The sequence below is a fragment of the Otolemur garnettii genome, unplaced genomic scaffold (genome assembly GCF_000181295.1).
Source record: "Otolemur garnettii isolate 467f Iridium unplaced genomic scaffold, OtoGar3 scaffold00127, whole genome shotgun sequence".
NCBI lineage: Eukaryota > Metazoa > Chordata > Mammalia > Primates > Galagidae > Otolemur > Otolemur garnettii.
This window is the reverse complement of record NW_003852522.1, coordinates 3,265,011-3,288,956: the sequence shown is the minus strand read 5'-3', so window position 1 is coordinate 3,288,956 and position 23,946 is coordinate 3,265,011. Positions and strand designations below refer to the sequence as shown.

At 52.4% G+C, this 23,946-nt stretch overlaps 2 protein-coding genes across 9 annotated transcripts in view; one reads left to right on the top strand and one right to left on the bottom strand.

Moving 5' to 3' along the window:
- Positions 1-20,395, top strand: part of DNM2 (dynamin 2) — a 96,607-nt gene extending 76,212 nt beyond the window's left edge. For 2 of the 7 annotated variants that reach the window (XM_012810191.2, XM_012810188.2), the window contains exons 13-21: positions 4,088-4,139; positions 4,966-4,977; positions 8,649-8,762; positions 11,840-11,949; positions 14,230-14,341; positions 14,863-15,027; positions 17,199-17,431; positions 17,933-18,184; positions 18,740-19,641. In XM_012810191.2, coding sequence (XP_012665645.1) covers positions 4,088-4,139; positions 4,966-4,977; positions 8,649-8,762; positions 11,840-11,949; positions 14,230-14,341; positions 14,863-15,027; positions 17,199-17,431; positions 17,933-18,184; positions 18,740-18,806 — 1,117 coding nt within the window. In that variant the 3' untranslated portion in view covers positions 18,807-19,641. Of the gene's footprint in view, positions 1-4,087; positions 4,140-4,965; positions 4,978-8,648; positions 8,763-11,839; positions 11,950-14,229; positions 14,342-14,862; positions 15,028-17,198; positions 17,432-17,932; positions 18,185-18,736; positions 19,642-19,989 lie in introns of those variants that run through there. The other 5 variants (XM_003797949.3, XM_003797950.3, XM_003797951.3 and 2 more) reach the window with 4 other exon arrangements.
- Positions 20,130-22,972, bottom strand: TMED1 (transmembrane p24 trafficking protein 1). Of its 2 annotated transcripts, none has more exons than XM_003797952.3 (4): positions 22,728-22,972; positions 22,030-22,127; positions 21,690-21,873; positions 20,130-21,083 (listed from the first exon to the last, which is right to left on the bottom strand). In XM_003797952.3, the coding sequence occupies exons 1-4, from the start codon at positions 22,914-22,916 to the stop codon at positions 20,865-20,867; spliced, it is 690 nt and encodes a 229-aa protein (XP_003798000.1). In that variant the 5' UTR covers positions 22,917-22,972; the 3' UTR covers positions 20,130-20,864. The 2 variants fall into 2 exon arrangements, with proteins under 2 accessions (XP_003798000.1, XP_012665647.1); XM_012810193.2 differs by having other exon boundaries at positions 21,031-21,083; positions 21,554-21,873.
- Positions 22,973-23,946: the final 974 nt, after the last annotated feature.

Sequence of the window (23,946 nt, the reverse complement as noted above, 5' to 3'; positions counted from 1 at the left end):
TGCCAGACACAAGGAAGATGAGTGGAAAGAAGGAAGGAAGAAAGGAACAAGATTGTCATCAGGAGGTTCCTCCCTGAGCTCAAGCAAGCTGAGGGCCTTGGCTGAGCTGTCCCTGCTCTCCCAGCCTCCTGGTGGATGCGGGCAGAAGCCACTGGTTCCCCCTTCCTGGTTTCACTGCTATTGTCTTTTCCTTACTTTGATGTTTCTGCTTCTCACACTTCATCCACAGTTCCTTCTCACAATCTCTCCTGTTTTTCCTTTGACCACTCTTTCCTCTGGATTCCTGGGCCTTCCCATTTCCCCCAGCTGTTACTATACTGAGCAGCTGGTCACTGGGTGGGTATTGCCTGCTGTGTGCCTTTTGCCTGGTGTGTGAATGGGAATGCCCTGGTTGGGTGGCCCCAGGCCTGGGTGGGACATCCCAGGGGCCCATTGAAGAATTACAGGAGCCAGTGCTGTACCATTGGGCTAATACAGGGAATAAGCCAGCTATGGCTCTGCCTCTTCAGAGCCTACAGGATGGGGAGATGGCATTGTCACACCAAGTGTTACAAGCATAGTGAGCATAGGAAAATGGAGTAGGGGATAGGTACACTGACTCACATCTGTAGTCCCAGTACCCAAGGAGGCCAAGGCGGGAGGGAGGATTGCTTGAGCCCAGGAGTTCAAGATCAGTCTGGCCAACATAACTGGACCCTGTTTCTATAAAAAATTAGTCAGATGTTGTGGTTTGCTCCTGTAGTCCCAGCTGCTTGGGAGGCCGAGGCAGGAGGATCACTTGAGTCCAAGAGTTTGAGGCTGCAGTGAGCTGTGATCATGCCACTTACAGAGTAAGATGCTATCTCAAAAAAAAAAAAAAGGAAAAAGAAATAAGGGAGTCAAAGATATGACCCTGAGAGGTTTTATTTTTATTTTTATTTTTTGAGACAGAGTCTCCCTGTGTTGCCCTCAGTAGAGTGCCATACTATCACAGCTCATAGCAACCTCAAACTATTTGGCTTAATCGATTCTCTTGCCTTAGCCTCCCAAATAGCTGAGACTACAGGCGCCCACCACAACACCCAGTTATTATTATTTTTTTTTATACAGAGCCTCAAGCTGTCACCCTAGGTAGAGTGCCATGGCATCATAGCTCACAGCAACCTCCAACTCCTGGGCTCAAGCGATTCTCCTGCCTCTGCCTTCCAAGTAGCTGGGACTACAGTTGCCTGCTACAATGCCCAGCTATTTTTTGGTTGCAGCCATCGTTGTTGTGGTGGGTCCGGGCTGGATTTAACCCACCAGCTCTGATGTATGTGGCTGGCACCTTAGCCGCTTGAGCCACAGGCACGGAGCCCCCAGCTATCTTTTTGTTATTATTATTTAGCTGACCCTGGCTAGAGTCGAACCTACCAGCCCTGGTGCATGTGGCCAATGCCCTAACCATTGAGCTATGGGCGCCAGCTCCCTGAGAGATCTTTCTAAGGAAGTTGTGACAGCCACCTGACAGGCAGGGACCCCAGAGAATTGGGAACAGGGAAGTCAGGCTGCAAGAAAAAGCAGGGTCCGACCCTAGACCAAGGCAAGGTGGAGATGAGAGAGAGGCCAGACCTTATCAGGAGGGGAGGATTTTGGATAATTCCTCAAGGCACATGAAAAATGCCAGGCAAGAGAGAGGGGCTACTCACCATATTGGCTGTTGTTTGAGGGAACTGTAGCAAGCCAGGAAGCCCCTAAAAAACAACACAGTAGGGTCGGCGCCCATAGTGGGTCTACTAAAACAACAATGACAACTACAACATCAAAAAAAAGTAGCCGGGCATGTGGTGGGTGCCTGCAGTGCCTACCTAGGAGGCTGACACAAGAGAATCATTTAAGCCCAAGAGTTTGAGGTTGCTGTGAGCCGTGACACCACGGGCAACCGCCTGAGACTCTGTCTCAAAAACAAATAACAAAAAAAAACACAGTAAGGGGTGGTGTCTGTGGCTCAAAGGAGTAGGGCACCAGCCCCATATGCCAGAGGTGGCAGGTTCAAACCGAGCCCCAGCTAAAAACTGCAGAAAAAAAAAACAAAACCACAGTAGGGATCTCGCCATCTCCCAGCTGCAAAGGCTGGCTTAGCATGGTTCCACCTGCATTGATCAGACTCCTTTCTGTGCTTAGAAGTTGGGCTTCTTGGGACACAACTACCATAGGGATCTTAACTAACAAACACAAACTTTGTAACCTAATCATTTCTATCTTCATTAATCTGAAATTAAAAAGGAAAAAACCAGAAGTTGGGCTTCTCACTGCCTTGCTCAAAACAATACAAGCAAGGCCCTACAATAAACTCATTGAATCTTAGAGAAATTGTTGAATAAAATTCTACCCCATTTTTAGTTTTCCAGACTTCACTGAACTTGAAACAGAATCCTACTTTCTGCATTACCCAAAAGCCAACTGAGCTTTAAAAGCCAAACCCCACAAGCAGTCAGGAAAGGAATGTGACCAAGCAGATTTGCTTTTTCATGTTCTTTAAGTTACAGCTATTCAGCTAAAGCAATAAGAAAAGAAAATATAGGGCTTGGCACCCGTGGTTCAGTGGTTAGGGCACTGGTCACATACACCAGGGCTGGTAGGTTCAAACCAGCCCAGGCCTGCTAAACAACGATGATAACTACAACAAAAAAATAGCTGGGCATTGTGGTGGGTGCGTAGGAAAATGGGGTAGGAGATGAGTACAGTGACTCACATCTGTAGGCCCAGCACCTAGGGAGGCCATTTGCTACTTGGGAGGCAGAGGCAAGAAAATAGCTTGAGCCCAAGAGTTTGAGGTTGCTGTGAGCTGTGATGGCACGGTACTCTACCAAGGGCAACACATTGAGACTGTCTCAGAAAAAAAAATTTTATGTGTGTGTGTGTGTGTATATATATATATATATATATGATAAGAAACAGTAGATATAAATTGTTTACAAGTGGTCATGTGATTGTTGGAGTAGCACATATAATGGAACCAACAAGGGATGGAGTAGATACCCACTTAAAGAAAATACAGGCTCAGTGCCTGTGGCTTAAGTGGCTAAGGCGCCAACCACATACACCTGAGCTGGCAGGTTTGAATCAAGCCCAGGCCTGCCAAACAACAATGACGGCTGCAACCAAAAAAAAAAAAAAATAGCTGGGCATTGTGGTGGGCACCTGTAGTCCCAGCTACTTGGGAGGTGGAGGCAAGGAAAAAGAAATAAGAAGGGAGTCAGGGATATGACCCTGAGAGGTTTTATTTTTATTTTTTGAGACAGAGTCTCCCTGTGTTGCCCTCAGTAGAGTGCTATACCGTCACAGCTCATAGCAACCCCAAACTATTGGGCTTAATCGATTCTCTTGCCTCAGCAAGAGCTCAGAAGTTGGAGGTTGCTGTGAGCTGTGATGTAACAGCACTCTACCCACGGCGACAGCTTGAGGCTCTGTCCCAAAAAAAAAAAAAAAAAAAGAAAAGAAAAAAAATGCAGTGGTCTTCATCTCTGCCAACACAGACTATCCAGGAAATAGGGTGATAAGAAGAACAGAGATCTGGGCCTATAGACAAATAACCTTGTAGAAACACACCCTGTTAACTGACCCTGTTAACCTTGAATGTCCTCTGAATTAATTGGGCTTAGGTAGGAATCATGCAAAATGAGTGGCATTTCACTCCCAGGCTGGTTGCTCTGTGGTTAGAGCCACTTTCAACTATGTGTTGGGATCAAAGTTGGGGAAAATATTTGACCTCCCAACCAGCCTGCTGCTCAGGTGGCCCTGGAGCCACCACAGCTACCTCCTGGCCACCTGGGGCTCCAGCTTCTCATGCTCTTCTCTTGGAAGCTCTGGAATTTACTGACTTTCTGAGGTGGTCTGACATCAGGGCCTAGAAGCCACAATTTAACCAGATACATTTTCTTGTTCCCTGTGCCCGAGCTGGTTCCCTTAGGCAGCCCTTTGTGTGCTGGGGGCTTCTCTCCACTGCCACCTGTAGCTAGTCATTTGGCCCCTCAAATGAGAAAACCCCCATTTGGGCCACCAGGGCTTGTTCCTCATTCCTTTCTACATCTCCTCCATGTGAACCCTCCCTGTGCTTTGGTTTCAGTGCCCAGCAGAGGAGCACACAGCTGAATAAGAAGAGGGCCATCCCCAATCAGGTAGCCCACCCTTCCTTTGCCCTCTGCTGTACCCTGGGTAGTGGGAGGGAGCTAAGGGGTGCTGACGCCCCAGCGATGGCACATGGCTCATTCTCTGGACCTCTGTTGTCTACTTAAGGATTTGGAAAACAGTCTAAGAGACAAGACTCTGGCAGGGTCAAGGGAGCAAATTTCACCCACTCAGAAGGGCCTGTCAGATATCCAAGGCCAGGCTTAGACTGTGACCCTCAGGAGAGAGGTCTCTGCCCTAATGGGCTTTCCCAGGGATTGGGAGCCTATAATTGGGAACCAGTGGGAAACTGCAGCTCAAGGGATGCTGCAGTGGTTTGAGCCACATGCAGGGTTTTCTATCTTGCCATTTTGCCCCAGTGAGGTACCGTGGCCAATATAAACGGCTTTGTAAATGCCAGTATCCAGCATCTTTTTTTGTTGTTCAGAAAACCTATATCTTTGCAAAATTTCTACCATCTTCTCCCCTTCCCCACATCGGGTGGGGGTGGGGACCCAGCTGTTTACTTTGCACGATGCTAGAGCCCCTTGGAAGGGGGAACGTAACCACTGCATGAAATTTTTTTTGCGCTTGCCGTAGGTAGTACATATGTTGTTGCTTTTTTGTTTCAGGAGATGATAATGAATTAAATATTAACACCATGAATATGATTAATAGCATGTAATTTTTTTTCTTTTGCTTTTTCTCCCCCTGCTATTCTCTTCTCCTGTTTTTGTGCTATTCCTGCTTTTTCTTTGTCCCCTTCACGTCCTTTTTTCTCTTCCTCTGCCTGCTCTTCCTTGATTTACCCACAATCCTAACTTTGCATTTTCAAAGGGGGAGATCCTGGTAAGTACCTGCTTAGTGTGGTAGCAAACGCTAGAGAATCTAGTAGTGATGGAGACCCTGCCTACCCTGTAACATTCCTTCCCCTTCCCTCCAAAATAACAAAAATACTAAAACTCAAGCTAACCTGGAAATTCCACTCTGTGGCTGACGCTGGACTTTGTTCACCTTGCCCTAAGTGTAAATTGACTCACATGGATACTAACCTGACTGACACCCCTGTCGGCTCCTACCCCTGCAGCTGATTCCTAACAGGTTTGCCTGATTTCCTATAGGTCAGGGATGGCAAATACGCAACTGATATTCTGCCTCTGCCTCCTCTCACCTCCCTGGCCATAAAAGATTTTGCTCAAGCCCTACTGACACTGGTTTTTGCTGCAGCTGCTCCTACCATCACCTGGCAGACTGTACTCATGGATCAGAGAACAGTTTTCCACATGCAGAAATTTTCCCCTCCTGTGCCCATAGTAGACATGACTAATATATCCAGCACTCTTTCCCTGTTGCCTCTCCATCTCATGCCTGCATCACACCTTGCTAATCAATCCTGATATTTTTTCCCAGTAAGCATGTCATCACTCCTGTTCCTGTGGCAGATATAACAATCTGATTATAACCCTCCTGAACCCAAGGCAGGCATGACTAATTGAGCAGGGTCCTCCTTCGTAGTTGCTGCCACTATCCTGCCTCCATGGCAAATATAATATGATCATTGGTGAGACTGTTCCACTCGCCCCCTTCTCTTATCTTTTATCTGTGAGAGACATCACTAAGTGATCCTAGCACCCTTTCTTGCCACGCCTAGAGTTCTCACCATAGTGCTACAAGCAGGCAGCTCTCTTACCAATGACTGGTATGGCCTGTCATGGTAAATCATATTTGCCATCCCTGTTGCAAGTAACATTTACTCTTTTTGTGCAGAGCCTGTGACAGGGCCCAGTGTGGGGGGCATGAGGTGGGTTTGGGGCTCACCCAGCCCAATAGGTTGGCAGGTACCACTCACCTCTGAGTCTGCTCTCCTTTGGAGAGCAAAGACTGGGTCTCCAGCCCTAACATAGTCTCCCTGCTCTGGGATATTCTTCCACTGCCAGTCACCGAGGCTGGTAGAGACTTTCGGTGACCCCAGGATCTTTCTGGTAGCTGAGCTGATCTTGCACCCAAGCCTCACTGTTCTCAGGTCCTAGAAGATGCTATTGGGCCGAAGCAAAAGCCTGGACGAGTAGCCATGATGGTGGGACAAATCAGTGGGCCTTGGCCTGTGGCTCCCACTTTCCACATATGTTCCCCCCTCCAGTCACCTTGAAACTTGAATAGTATCCTTACCCTCATAGACCAGGCCAGATGCCCAAGAGGTCCAGTCCTTCTTTTCTTACCAGATTTCACACCCCCAGCCACACAGCTCAAACCTGCCATGGGCCTGGCTATGACCTCTGAGTCTCCCAGCCTTAGATTCTATCCAGGCCTGGGTGCCTCAGGCCAAGAGACACCCAGAAAGCTGGCCCAGGTTGCCTGTGGTCCACCCCTGCTGTGCTCCTCCTGCCTGCTGTCCAAGCCACCCCAGAGTGCCTGCATGCCTCTCTCTGCACCCTGGCTCACTAGACCTGCTTGCCTCTTCTCTCTCTCCCACACCCGCTTCCTTCTAACTCCAGTCTCCTTGGGATGTGTTTTTTGGGCACAAATCTGGCTTTCTGATGAGGAGGCCTGGCCCCTCCCTTTTCTCTAGACTTGGTAGTACTTACGTCTGCTACCCATAGCTTATTGCTCCCCAGGGCAGGATTTTATCTCTGAATTCCCTTGGAGAAGGGCATCTCAGGGGCTTATACCAGGCCTAACTGCTCCCAAGGCTCTGCTTTGCCATTCCTAGGGTGGCCCCCACCCCATAACCATGCATCCCAAAGCACAGCCAGCACTCACGCCAGCTCTAACCAGTACAAACCTTGGGTAGAGGCAAGCAAGCCAAGACACAGAAGGGTCATTGGGTAGATCTGTCTCCTTGAGAAACTGTGCTGGGCCTAAGCTTAGTGGTAGGGATCTCACTATGTAATGATTTCTCCTCTGGGGATCCCTGACAGCCTGTCCCCTGTTCTCCCTCCCCTGGTTATCATTCAGTGACTGAACCAATGTTTGCTGAGTATTCATTCTGTGCCCAGACCCGGTCTAAGACCAGGCAAGGCAACCCCCCAACCCTACCACCCCAGTGAAATAATGGCGTTCCCAGAACATGGAGCCTTCAGTGCTAAAACCAGGATGATCTGGGTGGGCTGGGAAGAGCCAGTTACTCTGTTGGCCCACAGGATGCCGTGACTTTTTCGGGACTCTCCCCTCTTCCCCCTCACCTCCCAGGCACGCCATGGGTGGGCAGATTACAGAGGTTACTGCCTGCCCCAGACAGCTGCAAGAGTCCCAAGAGCTGTCTCATCATCTTGGGGAGGGAGAGTCTGTGCCCTTAGCCTTGACAAGGGGTGCCATGTATCATTTCATGGTGTCCTCAACCTGGGAAGGGACTTCTACTTAGCACAGGGGCCCCTGGGAGTTTGTAGCCACCTGTGTCTTCATGGCTTCTTGTGGACTGGAGCCCACACCCAGCCACTGAGGAGAGGCTGGGGGCAGGCTAGGGGAGGCAAGGTGAGGACCCTCCAGAGGGCTACACATTAGGATAGGCCCCAGACACCAAGGGCCTTGTTGCTGGTGCTTCTACTCTGATGGCCCTTCCCAGCTGTCCCTGGCCAAACTCAGTCTGCTCTTTGCAGCCTGGAGTCTGGCCCAATCTGTCCCTGCTTCAGCCCCAAGCCCTGCTTGTATAACCATGTGCTTCCCACTGCCCCAAGGTCCTCAGTCCAAAATGGGCTGACTGTGGGGAGGCGGGGTGCTGGCCTACTCATGCCCCCATGGCTCAGGATGTAGGGAGTGTGGACCCCCAGTCTGCCTGTGCTGTCAGATGAGCCCCCTTGAGCCTCCTGCACAGACCTGGCTTCTGCCCCCCACTTAGATGACAACTATGGCCACAGGAGCCCCCTCCTTCCCAGTGCAGAGCCTTGACGTGTCTATCAATCAGACAACAGTTCTGCCACCAGGCTGGGCACCGGCTTGGGGCATAATCTCTAGCCCTGACAGTCCTTATAGGGTCCCTTAGGAGGTCCCCTGGGTGGGACTGTCCCCCACAACTGGTGAACTGGGCGCTCGTGAGCCAACAACAGGGGCAGCAGTGGAGGCTACGCATGGTGAGGTTCTGCAGGACGGCATCCAAGAGGAGAGCAGTAAAGAACCACAGCGTGGGCAAGTCCTCCTGTCCTGTGTGGCAACAGCCAGCTTCAAGTGTGCTACATCCCCAAACACAAGCCTGAGACCCTTCTGAATCCAGTACACCAGGCTCCTTCTGCCTCCTGTGTTAACCTAGTACAGAGAGCACAGGGCTTGTCAGGGCAACCCGGTTCCCCCAATGAGCCCCAGGCCCAGGGAGGGTGTCTTGTCTGCCCACCCACCCAGGCGGGGCCACATTGGTTTTTGGCTTAGGGAAGGATAGTATTGGCTTTCCTGGCTTTAGGCTGGAGGTGTCTTTGCCCCTTTCCTGGCTTTCTGCCTTCCTGTGGAGCAAGGGCGCTGGCAGCTGCACTGGGAGGGTGGGCTGGGGCTGTGGGGCATTGTCCCCTGCTAAGCTACATGTTCCCCCCCAGGTCATCCGCAGGGGATGGTTGACCATCAACAACATTAGCCTGATGAAGGGTGGCTCCAAGGAGTACTGGTTTGTGCTGACAGCCGAATCACTGTCCTGGTATAAGGATGAGGAGGTGAGTGGCCAGCGAGGGTAGGGCAATTGGGTGAGAGGGGGTAGGGGTTCTCTCATTCTGTTACTGTGCCTTCGTGCCCCAGAGCTCACCATTGGGACTATTACCTGGGGCTGGATGGGAGCCCTGGTGTATCAGGCATCTCACGTTGTTTCCCAGTCCTTGTGGGGTTGGGCCTGATGGCAGGTGGGTGCACAAAGGAGAGAAGGAAGGTCACAAGTGAGGGAGCTACCCAAGGTTGGAAAGAGGCTGCAGCCTTGAGCATGCAGTAAGAGCTGTGTTTTCTTAAGGGCGCTGCCATGAGTTGAGTATTCCATCCCCAGTATAGTTTTCATTATCTATAGGACCCGACTGGCACTTCATCTCTCTGAGTCTCAGTTTTCCTGTCTTTAAAGTGAGATGGGTTCGAGTCCCTGCCCAGTGCATGGTGCTTGGCCATAGCGAGTATCATGATGACAAGGAAGTCTAAGGCCTCTGGGAGCAGGGGCAGTGATCTCCCCGGGGGCTGTGTCTGTTGCTTTGTAGTCATGTAAGGGGCTCACACACTACAAACTGTGGGGCAGACTGGGAGTACCACCAACCCCAGCATGGCCAAGCACTTCCACCCGGGCCCTCTATCCCCTCCTGATTGGCCCCTTTCTTACTTAGGTCTCAGCATAACCATTGCTTAGCTATGTCTTAAGCACAGCGACCTTTTCCATTTTGAAACAGATAAGGCTGGCTTCTGGGTGTCCCCAGTAATGGGTGCTGTGTTTCTTTGATTTTCTTAGGTTGCTCTGGGAGAAGCCCACAGGCTATTCTTTTTTTTTTTTTTTTTGTAGAGACAGTCTCACTTTGTCACCCTCGGTAGAGTGCTGTGGTGTCACACAGCTCACAGCAACCTCCAACTCCTGGACATAGGTGATTCTCTTGCCTCAGCGTCCTGAGTAGCTAGGACTACAGGAACCTGCCACAACGCCCAGCTATTTTGTTGTTGTTATTGTTGTTGTTGTTGTTGCAGTTTGGCCGGGGCCAGGTTTGAACCCACCCTTGGTATATGGATGGAGCTGGTGGCCTATTCACTGAGCCACAGGTGCCGCCTACCCACATTTGTCACCCTTGGTAGAGTGCTGTGCCATCACAGCTCACAGCAACCTCAAACTCTTGCGCTCAAGCAATTCTCCTGCCTTGGCCTCCCAAGTAGCTGGGTTGCAGCTCACCACAACACCCGGCTATTTTGTTGTTGTTGTTTAGCAGGCCCTGACTGGGTTCGAACCCGCCAGCCCCAGAGCATGTGGCTGGTGTCCTAACCACTGAGCCACAGGTGCCCCTTTGGGCAAATGGCTTAAACCCTTAGCGTTTTGTCGTCTCTCCACCTATATAAAGTCAAAACTAGCCTCTCCCTCTGCTCTGCACGAGTCATCTAGGGAGGATGCACTGTGCCTGGCTCACAGCTTATGTCTGGTGGTCACCTCCTCTTAGTCCTATGCTCTGCAGGAGGGAACCACCCCCCAACCCACCCCATTATACACTATGGAGGGACTGGAGCCTCAGAGAGATGTGCTTTTGCCACAGACAACACTGAGGGCTATGTGTGACCTTGAGTGTCAGTTGACCTCTTTACTGCTGCGTTAGGTACAAGGCTGGCCAGCTGGCCAGTACATATGATCCATGGGATGGCATAGCCCTTAACCCAGGCCAGAAGGCCTCAGTGGACAGCCCAGGCTTCTCTGGTTACCCCTCGAGATGTCCCACCTACCTCTCTTCTTGGGGTCTTGGGGAAGTGCCCCTTATTGGGGGCTGGGATGGCAGAAAGTTGAAGGGTCCAGAGGGGCTGTCCTGGTGTGCTGCTCACCTGGCTTGGCCGAACCAATGTGTAAACTACTGTGCACTCAGAGGCTCCTGCACAGGTGGTCTGAACGCTGGGCTGGCATGGCTGGCTGTCTCTAGCCCCTCAGATGGCCTCTGGGCCACTGTGTGTAGCTACAGCTCAGCGTTTACCAGCAGACAAGAAGGCCACCGCTTCCCCCAAGATAGTCCACTCCAACTCTTGTACTCTTCTGAGAGCAAGACTGGGGCCTGCTTGCACCTGGAGAAAGTTCTGGATCTTCAGGAAATCCTAAAGAGGTGGGGGGCAGGAGGGATTTGGGTCTGTGGCCTTAGTGCGCTGGAGATCTGTTTTGGGGGGGTTGGGGCAGGGAAGAGGGTGCACAAGTGCTTGTGTGTGTGTTCTGTGCACATGTGTGACTATGTGTGCATGTTTGAGCTGGCTGTGTTAGGAAGGCCACCCCTGCCATCTGGGCAGAATCGCTCTAAACACTTCCAGATGGGACACCTCACTGGAAGCCAAAACAGATTGTGACTCAGTTACTTGGCCTAGATGACTGACTGGAAGATTCTGGCCTCACAGCAGGATAGGGTCAGGGCAGCAAAGACCCATGTGCAAACTTCCAGGCTCTTCCTACAGAGCCCCCCTATCTGGCCTCTTCTAAAGCCCTCAAAACTCTTCCCAGAGAGTTTGGGGGACCCAGACCCAGGAATAGGGGACAGCCTGGCTTTGCTGCTGTCCCCTCCCTTGGGCTGCCAGTTTATACAGGGAGTGGGTGCAGGGTGCCTTCCTCCGTGGTCCCCCAGCTGTCCTGCTGCTTCCTGGCCCAGAATCTTGTAGGTGGCCCTTAGAGCAACCAGAAAGAGCAACAAAAGAAAACCCCTGGGCAGCACCTGTGGCTCGTGGGTAGGGCGCCAATCCCATATACTGGGGGTGGCAGGTTCAAACCTGACCCCAGTCAAACTGCAACAAAGGGAAGGAGGATGCAGGATTGCATCAAGGTGAAGTGTTCCCTCTGCACAAAGACCTGAGGAGGCCAGGAGGGAGCCCTGTAGGCATAGGCAAAACCCACATATGTGCAGAGACCCTGGGGCAGGAGCCCATCTGGGATGCTTGGGGAGGGGCCAGGAGGCCAGCATGGCCAGGGCAGGTGAGTAAATCTTCACCACTGACCAGCACAGGGAACATGAGGTGCTGGCTGTTGTTCTGGCCTAGGACATCCTGAGATGTCACATAGACCGCCCAGAGTGATCCCTTCCCCTTCCACCCTCAGGAAAAGGAGAAAAAGTACATGCTGCCTCTGGACAACCTCAAGATCCGTGACGTGGAGAAGGGCTTCATGTCCAATAAGCATGTCTTTGCCATCTTCAACACGGAGCAGAGGTATAGGGTCCACCAGGGATGCAGACATTGGACAATGTTCATTGAGCACCTGCTCTCAGTGGTCCCTGCTCTGGGGTCTCACATTAAAGAAAGCTGGGTGAGAGATGAGAATGTGCCATGGGTGCTCCTGATCCTGGGGCAGAGAAGGCCAGTCTGGGCAGAGATAGGTAGGGAGAGGAGTCTGAGGGAGGTGGGAGCCATGGAGTGTTCTGAGCAGAGGAGGGCTGGGGCCTGCTCAGGTGCTTACATGTACCCTCTCATGGCTATGCAGGGAATAGATGGGGGTGAGGGTAGCAGCCTGGTGACCTGGGCAGAGATGGGGACCGAGAAGGTTCTGAGAGATGTGGGAGTCATGGAGTATTCTGCGCAGAGTTGGGGGCTGGGGCCTGCTCTGGTGCTCACAGGCACCCTCTGGTGGCTGTGCAGGGAACAGACGGGGTGTGAGCCTGGGGAACCAGGGCAGAAGTAACCGCCTGGCCCAGGCAGGAGGTAATGGAAGGAGACCCCAGTGGGGCCAAGGATACAGTGGAGGGCAAGGTGAGTTCAAGGTAGCATCAGACAGAGCTTATCAAATCTTTTGGCAGGTATGGCTGTGAGAAAGGTGTTGGTGGTGACACTGAGGACTGTGGTCTGAGCTCTTGGAGAGAACGAGCTGCTGCTGCCATTGGCTGAGCTGGGATGGTATAGGCAGGATAGATCTAGGGACAGTTAGGAACTCAAGTGGGGCTATGCCAAGGGAGAGGGATGTCAAGGAGGGACCTGAGAGGTATAGGAATCTGGTGGTCAGGAATGAGCTCTGGGCAGGATGTGAATTGAGTTGTCATCATGTGGATGGTGTTTACAGTCATCAGATGCAAGTCCCACGAGACTCTTGGAAAAAATCTGTCTCAAGAAGCATTGGCTGTTTTTTTGTTTGGTTTGGTTTGGTTTTTGAGACAGAGTCTCAAGCTGTCACCCTGTGTAGAGTACTGTGATATCATAGCTCACAGTAACCTCCAACTCTTGGGCTCAAGAGATCCTCTTGCCTTAGTTTTTCTATTTTTAGTAGAAATGGGGTCTCGCTTTTGCTCAGGCTGATCTCAAACTCATGAACTCAAGCTATCCACCTACCTCGGCCTCCCAGAATACTAGGATTATAGTGTGAGCCACCGTGCCCGACCCACTGGCTGGATATTTTAACACAGGCGAAAACACTGTTCTCCGGAAGAGACCAGGTGGCAAGAGGGCCCCTCCCTAGACTCATGGCACTCATCTAGAAACCACCTGAGTTAGGGCTTAGCTGTCAGCAAAGGCCTGGTGGCACTATGTGACCAGCCAGCAGGCACTGCTTTCTTCCCTGCCAGCCCTAGGACTTCTTACCCAGCTGTCTGCCTGTACCTGACCATTCTAGCTAAGTTTCCTGTTTTGTATAAGAAAAAGTTCTATGCTCCTTTGTCCTGGGCTACAGCTCAAATACCCAGTTTAGCCACCAACTGGTCCCTAAAGCCTTTCTAGCCCTTCTAGGTAGGATTTTGCCTCTGGTCCAGGCTGCACATGTATGTACATATGTGCGTTAGCTAAGCAGATACCAGACAGTTGTCCCACCTCCCTGGGCCCTGAGCCCTGGGCCCCTGTACAGTGGTATAACAGGATTACCAGATACCTCCTTTAGGAGTAGTTTTAGGAAACTCAGGATAATACTCACAAACTAGATAGATGGTTGCTTATTTTTTTAATCTCAATATAATCCAGTCTTTATCTGTATCCAGGAAAGGTGAGGCAACTCTATGGGTGTTAGAGCCCAAGACACCCATAGAGCTCAGAAGCCATCTGTGGCTTGGGACTACCTCATTGGACAATGCAGGTAGAAATCATTTCCACCATCACAGAAAGTTCTGGTGGTCAGCGCCACTCCGACTTGCATCTGGTTTCTCTGAAACCACCTCAGTTGGAGCTCCCTAGCAAGGGGTGGATGTTGTGGGACACATGTCCATCTCTGGGGGCTCGTTGGTAGCCTTTGGCCTTCCTTCCCACTGGATAGGGGTCCACCAATATGTGAAGACCACAGATGCCACTGCATGCCATGGTTCTTTGAGCTTGGATGCTATGCTCAGCCCTGTTTTGTTTGCTGTAGGGATAACTAAGGGAGACCCCTCTGCAGCACATGGTGAAGGTGCTGATAATACTCTGCCACTTTGGGTCATGAGTACATGGGTTGAGTTGGAGTCCCTGATCCGTCTTCCTAGTGGTCAGCCAGGTGCACAGGCAAGGTCAAGTGAATGCCCTTTCATCCCACTGCAGGAATGTCTACAAGGACCTGCGGCAGATCGAGCTGGCCTGCGACTCCCAGGAGGATGTGGACAGCTGGAAGGCCTCATTCCTCCGAGCTGGGGTCTACCCCGAGAAGGACCAGGTAAGGAGCCACCCTTCCTAGCCAGGACACCTAGTGCTGAGCAAACCCTGCCTGGAGGGGAAGGCACAATGGTCCATAAGTCAGGTTACTTCCAGGCTGTGTTTGCCAGGACTCTGAAGGAACTTAGCCAACCCAAGTGAGCAAAGGAAAAAGGGAGACAGTTTGTCTTCAGGGCCCAGAAAGTTCTCCATCTGAAGCCAAGGACAGGAAAACGCGTGGGTAGTGGGATTGCATCTGCTTTGCTCTCTTTTCTCCTACGAGGTAGGGTGAACACAGGCATCCTTGGCCCCCAAACTAATATGTTCTTCCTGTCCCTGGGTTAGAGGATCCAATCCAGGTTAAGCCAGAGTCATCCCAGGTCTGGGTAGCTCTGCCCAGAGCCAGGCAGAGCCACGTGGTGCCAACAGGGCTGTGAGGAGCCAGGCTTAAAGGGTCAGGTGTTGGTAGGACAGGGAAGGTAGTTCCCAGACTGCCTCAGGCTGCAGTCGCCTCTTACCACCACCTCTTCCTCCCACTTACAGGCAGAAAATGAGGACGGGGCCCAGGAGAATACCTTCTCCATGGACCCACAGCTAGAGCGGCAGGTGGAGACCATCCGCAACCTGGTGGACTCATATGTGGCCATCATCAACAAGTCCATCCGTGACCTCATGCCAAAGACCATCATGCACCTCATGATCAACAATGTGAGTGTGACACCAAATATCAGAAAGAACCACCACCTTTTTTTTTTTAATTTTGGAGATAGAGTCTCACTTTGTTGCCCTTGGTAATTTAATGTTAAATTTAAAATGTAGCCAGGCGTGATATTAAAAAAAAAGGATTAATTAATTAATTAAATGCATATATATGCTTGTACACGGCAACTTTACTTTTAGAAATCATATTGGTGGCCTAGGTGGTGACTCCTGTCTTTTCCTGTGAACTGCTCATTCCCTCCTTCCAGTGGGAAGGAGGCCAAAGGCTCCCACAGATACACTTGCCCACATGCAAAATGAGCTTGTACATGGCTACTCTTTCAGCAATATTCTATAATGATCAAAGACTGGAAATAACTATCCAGTTAATAGATATTCATTGAATTGCTCATTATTTAAAGAAGAAGTGAGGAAACTTTTCAGGTCTCGAACATCCTTATTAAATAGAAAAGATACGGGCTCGGCACCTGTGGCTCAAGTGGCTAAGGTGCCAGCCACATACACCTAAGGTGGCGGGTTCAAATCCAGCCCGGGCCCGCCAAAAGAACAATGACAGCTGCAACCAAAAAATAGCCAGGCATTGTGGCATGTGCCTGTGGTCCCAGCTACTTGGGAGGCTGAGGCAGGAGACTCGCTTGAGCCCAGGAGTTGGAGGTTGCTGTGAGTTGTGATGCCATGGCACTCTACCCAGGGGGATAGCTTGAGCTCTGTCTCAAAAAAAATAGAAAAGATATGGAGCATAACAGAATATGTATGAAAAAAGGGAAGGGAAATATATATGCACAGAAATCTCTAGAACACTGTTTCTCAACCTTCCTAATGCCACAATGTATTTTCATTGTTAAAAAGGGGTCACGACCCACAGGTTGAGAACAATTGCTCTAGATGTTTGTACAAGAACCCTGGTGAGAATAGTTGCTTCCCAGGACAGGATCCTGGGGGCTTGAGAAGCCAGACCAGAAAAAGGGGTTCTCACTTTACCCTTTTATACCTATAGATTATATTTTATTTTCCCTTATGCTATTTTTTAAAAGTTAAATGTTCGGGGGCAGTGCCTATGGCTCAAAGGAGTAGGGTGCTGGCCCCATATGCCGGAGGTGGCAGGTTCAAACCCGGCCCTGGCCAAAAACTGCAAAAAAAAAAAAAAAGTTAAATGTTTCTTTTTGTTTCCTGAGACAGTCTTACTTTGTTGCTCTGGGTAAGTGCCATGGCATCATCACAGCTCACAGCGACCACAAATTCTGGGGCTCAAGGCATCCTCTTGCCTCAGTCTCCTGAGTAGCTGGGAGTACAGGTGCCCACCATAACACCTGGCTAATTTTTCTTTTAGTAGAAACAGGGTCTCACTCTTGCTCAGTGTGCTCTCAAATTCCTTGAGCTTAAGCAATCCAGAGTGCTAGGATTACAGGCATGAGCCACCATGCCCAGCCAAAAGTTAAGTTTTTGAATAGCAAGTGCACTCACATGGTTCACAATTCAAAATGCATCAAGTATACTCATCTTTAGCCTGGGCGAGGTGGCTCACACCTGTAATCCTAGCACTCTGGGAGGCTAAGGCAGGTGGATTGCTTGAGCTCATGAGTTCGAGACCAGCCTGAGCAAAAAACAAGAACCCATCTCTACTAAAAATAGAAAAACTGAGGCAAGAGGATCTCTTGAGCCCAAGAGTTGAAGGTTGCTGTGAGCTATGATGTCATGGCACTCTATCCAGGGTGACAGCTTGAGACTCTGTCTCAGATAAACAAATAAATAAAGCATCTCCCAGGGCTTTGGGAGACTCCTGGGTGGATGGCTATCCTACACTGTGTGCCTATTATGGGCTCTAAGGCAGGCATACTCAAACTATAGCCCGCAGGCCACATGTGGCCCGCCTAGGACATTTATCTGGCCCGCGGGGTGTTTTTACTGCCACTGCCTGTCATGCTTAGCAGCCGACTTGTCCCAGGGCCCACAGTCCAGCCCTCCAGCGGTCTGAGGGACAGTGAACTGGCCCCCTATAAAAAAGTTTGAGGACCACTTCTCTAAGGTATTGTAAAATACAAGGAGGCCTTGCCATGTGTGCTGGATACTTTTCCAGCCAGTGGCAATGATCTGCCGAATTCTTGGTTGGTGTAGTGGGAGGAAGGCCTGACCTCTTCAACCCTTACCCCCCACCCCAGACAAAAGCCTTTATTCACCATGAGCTGCTAGCCTACCTGTATTCCTCGGCGGACCAGAGCAGCCTCATGGAGGAATCCGCCGACCAGGCCCAACGGCGGGATGAGATGCTGCGCATGTACCATGCACTCAAGGAGGCACTCAACATCATCGGAGACATCAGCACCAGCACCGTGTCTACACCTGTGCCCCCGCCCGTTGATGACACCTGGCTGCAGAGTGCCAGCAGCCACAGGTCTGGGAGGCACAGTCTCGAGACTACCTCGGAAGCTGCTGCCTATGGGTGCCCAACTCCCTCCATATGTCAGTCAGAGTCCTGGCAGGAAACAAGGCACGACCTAAGGGTGGGCAGGGTGAAGGAGCCCAAGTCCGGATGGCACAGTCCAGCTGAGACCTGAAAAGGCCAGAGATGGGGGCAGGTGCCTGTTGGAGGTAGAGCTGTAGGAGAAGCCACACAAACATATCCCTAACTCTATGCTCAGGATACTGTCCCCTGAGACCTCAGGGAGCCGTGGAGTTCCCTAGGGAGAGGGGACAGCAGATGCCGGGCCAGGAGGCAGCCTGTGGTTCCCAGGCAGAGGTTTGCAAGTCCTGCAGCCCCCTGGAAGCATTGAGGCTTTGTTTGAAGAGAGGCTAGGGCACAGGTTGGGGGTGGGAGGATCCTACTGGGCTGTACTCCCCGCTGGCATAGCCAGGCACCAGCCCTCTACAGCTCACGCCCTTTTTTCCTCCACAGCCCTACTCCACAGCGCCGGCCTGTGTCCAGCATACACCCCCCAGGACGGCCCCCAGCTGTCCGGGGCCCCACACCAGGGCCCCCTCTGATTCCTGTGCCCATCGGGGCAACAGCCTCCTTCTCGGCACCCCCCATCCCATCCCGGCCTGGGCCCCAGAGTGTGTTTGCCAACAACGATCCCTTCTTGGCCCCACCTCAGATCCCATCTCGGCCAGTGCGGATCCCCCCCGGCATCCCCCCCGGAGTGCCCAGGTAAGGGCAAACCCTTGCTGCCTCCACCTGGGGTCTCTCTTCCAACTGGACACCCTCCTAATGGGTGCCAGCAGGGCATAAGAGGTACCATCCTCATACCTATTTTGCTAGTGGGGAAACCAAGGCTCAGAAAGGCCATGTTGCTTGCCCAAAGCCACAGAGTGGTAGAGTACCAGTGATTCCAGGGCTTGGCCCCTGCATATGTGGGTGGATCATAACACAGCTGGGGACCCCTCACGCTGCGGACCTCCCCCACTATCTGCCCTTTTCTTCTTCCTGCCCCTCCCCTCCTCAACCTACCCTGTAGGCCAGCTATATTCCCAGCAATTCTGTGGGGAAAGCTGAAGTCCAGGGAGGGTAGGGGACTGGCCCAGTGTCATATGGCAGGCAAGTGACTTTGGGCAAACTCCTTCCCAACACCCTGGTGGCCTACAAAGCAGCCAGCACTGTGAGCACCTTGGAGTGGGGGTGGAGGGCCCTTTTCCTCACCAGGCAACCTGCTTGTGGCCTCACTACCATCTCCCCTCCCATCTGTCTCTATTCTTTTTGCAGCAGAAGACCCCCTGCTGCGCCCAGCCGGCCCACCATTATCCGCCCAGCCGAGCCATCCCTGCTCGACTAGGCCACACAGGGGGTGCATCCTGGGGGCCTTGCGCACCCATGGCGCAGGAGCTTCAGTGGCCTGGGCCCCTCTACTGCCTCTAGACCAGGACCAGGCTCCCTGTGGGCAGCCCCTGCTTCTCCCTTAAACCTGGTTCTGTCCCCAGCTGGATACCACTTTAAGAAAAGGGGCCCTGGTGACTCTGTTGGGGGGCATGGAGTGTTGCACTTTGGGGGATGGGGTCTCAGGGTTGCAGAGGGGGTACCTGTACCCTGGTACCTCCTTGAGTTGAGGAGTCTGGGCTTGGGTGGAGTAAACTCTGCCACAGCCTCCTCTGGCCAGGAAAACCCATGCAGATCAGGCCTTCTGGAAGCCAGGGCACCAAGGGTGACTTTATCCCCGAGTGCTTGGTGGGGCACAGGACTATGTCCACATCTCACCAGTAGGAGCTCCTCAGGAATGTGCTGGTCCCAGTGGGTGCAGTACTCCCCACCTACCCACACACTCACCAGGCCCAAGTTGTACATAGTTCTTCCTTGGCCATATTAACCACAGAGTCTGAGCCCAGCCAGCCTTGGGCTACCAGAGGTGCCTTCACCACGCCTGGAACAGCCAGACCGGGCCAGCCTCATTGTGTCTGCTCTCAGCTTTCTCTTCTTCCTGAGTGGCTTGGGTTAGGGGCTGTATTGGGGGGGGGGCCTTTGGGGGCCTCCAGCCCCCCCCCCACTGGGTGGGCCCCAGGTACCACTCTCTGAGCAGACTTCGCTCGTTCCTTGCTCAATTTGACCACTATAAGTGCCTGCACTCTGTATCCTATTAATAAACTAAAATAAAGAGAAGAAACTTCTGGTGGTTATCGTGTGGGCCTTTTGTGTTGGTGTTCAGGATGAGCACGTGGGCACCTGCCTTCCTCAGCAGGCCTCCCACAAAGACCCTCATGGGCCTCTCACACCTTATTTGGGGCTCTCCTCTACTGTTAGGAGCAGGTTCACTTCTGCTGCAAGAAACCATGTGGCAGAGGGGAGCACTTTTCCTAAACACCTTAGGACTGAAGGCAGACGTTCCCTACCCCTCCACCAAACCCACACAAACACAATGCTGCCAGACATGCAGGGGCCCCCTTCTGCCCTCTTGGGAGTCCCAGGCCTTGCGGCCCCAGTGGGTACACAGTTAAACTTTCCTCTGATTTTTCTCTTGTGCCCAGGCGACCACCTCCATCGGCTCCCGCACGACCTTTCTTCTGAGCTTCGTGGGAGCCCCCCTGCTGCACACCTGGCTGCCCCTATGGTGTGGGCAGTCTGTCTTGGCTGGTGTCCCCTAAATCCCATTCACCAGGCTCTGTGATTTTCTGTCCATAATTTATTGACTCCTGTGCCCAAGCCAGACAGTCCTTTGTTCCTTGAGGCTCCTGGTTGGGCTTTGGCTGGGACATCCCTTAGCCCTGTCTGGGGCCACTACAGGAAGAAGGGGATGAGCAGGGGGGTCTTGGAAGCCCCCTCCTGGAGTTCTGTCACCAGAACTCACAAGCAGCTGCCTCACCTCCCACCCCCGCCATGGGTTGAGGGACCAGGGCCCCTTCTTAATGAATAAAGCAACTATCCTGGCAACAATTCTGCAGTTGTGTTTCCTTCCCAGCCCCTAGAACAAGCATCAGGCCCCCTCCCAGCATGATCTGGCATAGGGAACCAGGCAGGGAAGGGCAGGATTTGTTTCCCGGGCCTTATCCCACACAGGGCAGCACTGACGCAGGCTAAAAGACTTCGGTTAAGGCACATTTACAATAAGGGAGGCCAGAAAATCCAATGGTCACATTGCAATGCTGCAGTGACTCCCCCAGCATGATTTCCAGGGGAGTAGATAATAGCTGCTGAGCCACCCCACCCAGAGGACAGAGGCCAGCAAGCTACTGGTGTCTGTTGCCTGCCCAGGAAGGGAGGAGATGCATGGGGCCTGTCTCAGGCCCTGACTACACAGCCTTCCCTTGCAGGAAGCTAAGCTGGGGAAGCATCCTCCCCCAAGTTGTACACACCCAGGTCCCACTGGCCCTCCTGTTTCTCATACTTCCTTCTAGGGCACAGGCTACGTGGGCACAGGGCGCTTGTCCTGGAAGAAGCGCTTGACTGTGCAGACCTGCAGCACAGCCACCAGCAGTAGGACAGCCATGTTGATGGCTGACCAAAAGTTGACCCGCTCTAGGTTGCCCTCCTGCAGGTTGCGGTCACGTGCCTCAAAGGCCCGAAGCAGTGTCAACATTTGGATACTGCGCTCCAGCCTGCTCTTCATGGTCTCAATGGACTCCTGCAGGGCAGAGGAAGGAACAGGGTCAGACTTCTGCCCATCACAAAACAAATCAGTAACACCTGGGAAGAAAAGGGTGTGACCCACCATGCTGCCTAAGTCCTAATCCTTATTCCTCCACTATGGTTGTGTGACCATGAGTTAATTAAGCTCTGGGCCTAAGTTTCGATTTCTATAAACCTCAAGAGTTGATGTGAAAAGTGAATGCCTAAACAAATGTACAAAACATGTTTACTTGTCATTAGGAGCATAGTTGCTGAAGCCAGACAGCCTGGATTTAAATACTGTTCTGCCTTGGGTTACTTAGCTATCCTGTGCCTTGGTTTTCCCCAACTATAAACTGGGGGTAATTAGAGCACAGGCGATACTTCATGAGGTGGCTATGGAGATTTATGAGGTGAGTATACCTTATTTAACTCTTTAAAACAGGGATTACACCTAGAAATAAGCTATTTTTTTAATGGAGTTACCGTTGTTATAATTCAGTTGGAGGCACTACAATGTAGGGGAGGTTGGGTCAGGCCAAGGGGGAACTCCAGCTGAAGAGAGGGCACGAGCACCCTGTTGCTCGATGCCAGACAACCTCAAGGAGTGGCGTAGGTGCACCTTAATGTCCTCCATTTTGACATCCAGCATCTCCTCTGGCTCCACCGCCTCTGCCCAGCCCTCCACCTCCTCATCATCTTGCAAACTGTCAAAGATGAGTTCGAAGAACACTAGCTTCTCAGAGATGGTGCTGAAGGAGTTGTCAAAACAAAGCTTGTAGTCTCCCGCCTCTGTGGGCTCCACCCTGGGCAGACAGACACACATACACACGCAGTCATGACACACACTCAGACATGGCCGGCCGACCAGACTCTGAGGGGCAGGCAGGGCGGTAACCAGAGGCTGCAGAGGAGGGGCAGGGCAGTAACTGAACCCAGGCAGGAAGCAGAACATAACTCACGTGTGCACCCCATCAGCCTTGCGGGAATCGCTGACCAAAAGCACACCTTGAGGGCTCTCCAGTGTGAAATCTACGTCCAGCCCAGCACCTCCAATCACCTGAGGAGCAGGTAAAAAGGGGTAGAGAGGGTTAGCGGTAGCCCAGGGGCGCCTGCCCAGGAGAACCTACTTGAGCGCAGACACACCTCCAACTTGAACGCTTCCCACCATTCCCTCTGGCTGCAACCCATGCCTTGCTGCCTTCATTAATACAGCAGATACTATGTCAGTACTTGCACCTGGTCACGCCCTCATAAAAAATCCTTGATTGGCGTGTAATTGAACACGCCCCTTCACTTAACCCACTCCGTAAAACGAAAGAGCCCTATTCTCTCCTTAGCCCAATCCCTGAGAAATAGTCGCTTCGGCCACCTTCTAATAGCCTACCTATCAGCATACTGGCCACGCCTACCGGTGAGACTCCAGTGTTCTGAAGAGCCCCCTTTACTTCCCATTGGCCCCGCCCCATCTGCGGTCCCTAGCCCCGCCTCCTCATTACTCCTGCGCGCCGTCCCCGCCCCTTCTTGAAATCTCCCTAGCTCCGCCCCCGCGCTCCCACCATACAGGCTCCTCCCCTTTACCTCTGAGACCAGCCTCGCCTCGGCGCTTGGCCACGCCCCCACCCTGACTTCGCTAGCTCTGCAACCTGGGACCCTTTACCTGGTACTCAGTCTCAAGGCTTGCATTGGCTGGCGCAGACTGGTAAAAACACTGCTTCCTCCCTGCAGGCAACAGGAACGTGAACTCGCCATCTTGAATCGGCGGGGGGGGGGCCCCCCCCCCCGCCACATCCACTGGAAGTAGTAATAGCCACAGTGCCACGGCTAGGACCGAAGCGGCCGCCATCATCCGAGCTACCCTTGGTCTGCTTAGGGGTTGCGGCTCCTTTAAGGGCTAGCTCTGCCGCCCTCTGGTACTCGTTGGAGCTGATTGGCAGCCTCTTCTGTCCATAGTGGACATGTGAGTGAAGGACCGCCCCCGCCAAGGGGTTAGCTGCCCGAATGAATGCCTAATGCAACCGAAACAACCGCTTAGAGACTTTTTTCGAAAGAACTTCAGCTCGAGTTTTAACCGCTAGCAGGAAAATGTGACAAAATAAGTGCCATGGTGATGCACCTTTCTAGGCAAAAGCTAAGACAACTAACGTGGAGGCGGCGGGGTCCTTCCAAGGCACTGCCCTGAATTTTCCCACAGTACTCTGCGCGCGACGTGTGACAGTCCTATCTCGGAGGGTCGGTCCCAAAATAGCGGCTGATCTTGGCCCTGCCCTCGACCCGTAGGGGCTCTCCTATGAAGTATTATAGTTGGTGCGGGGCAGAGGTAGTTTGGGGAGCGTGATGTAGCTGACTTGTGAGTGTGGCCTCAGATTCGATGTTGGACCCCTCATTTCCTTTGCGCCTTAGAACCATCACTTCACTTTCCTCGTGTGCAAGTTGTGAGTGATGGAACGAGCACCCTATAGGGCGGCTGTGAGAATTGAGATGAACCCGGACTCATATCGAGAGCTCCGCTTTCCTTGTTGAGAGTCGGTAGAGGGGCATCGCTCCCCACCCCCCGCCCGCATCCCAAAGATCTCAAACTAGAGGGCCGGCAGGTAAATAGTGTCATTAAAGTGCCCTCGGGTGGGGCGGCACCTGTGGCTCAGTGGGCAGGGCGCCGGCCCCATATACCGAGGGTGGCGGGTTCAAACTGGTCCCCGGCCAAATTGCAACAAAAAAAAATAGCCGGGTGTTGAGGCAGGCGCCTGTGGTCCCAGTTACTCGGGACGCTGAGGCAAGAGAATGGCTTAGGCCCAAGAGTTGGAGGTTGCTATGAGCTGTGATGCCGCAGCACTCTACCGAGGGCGACAAAATGAGAATATGTCTCTACAAAAAAAAAA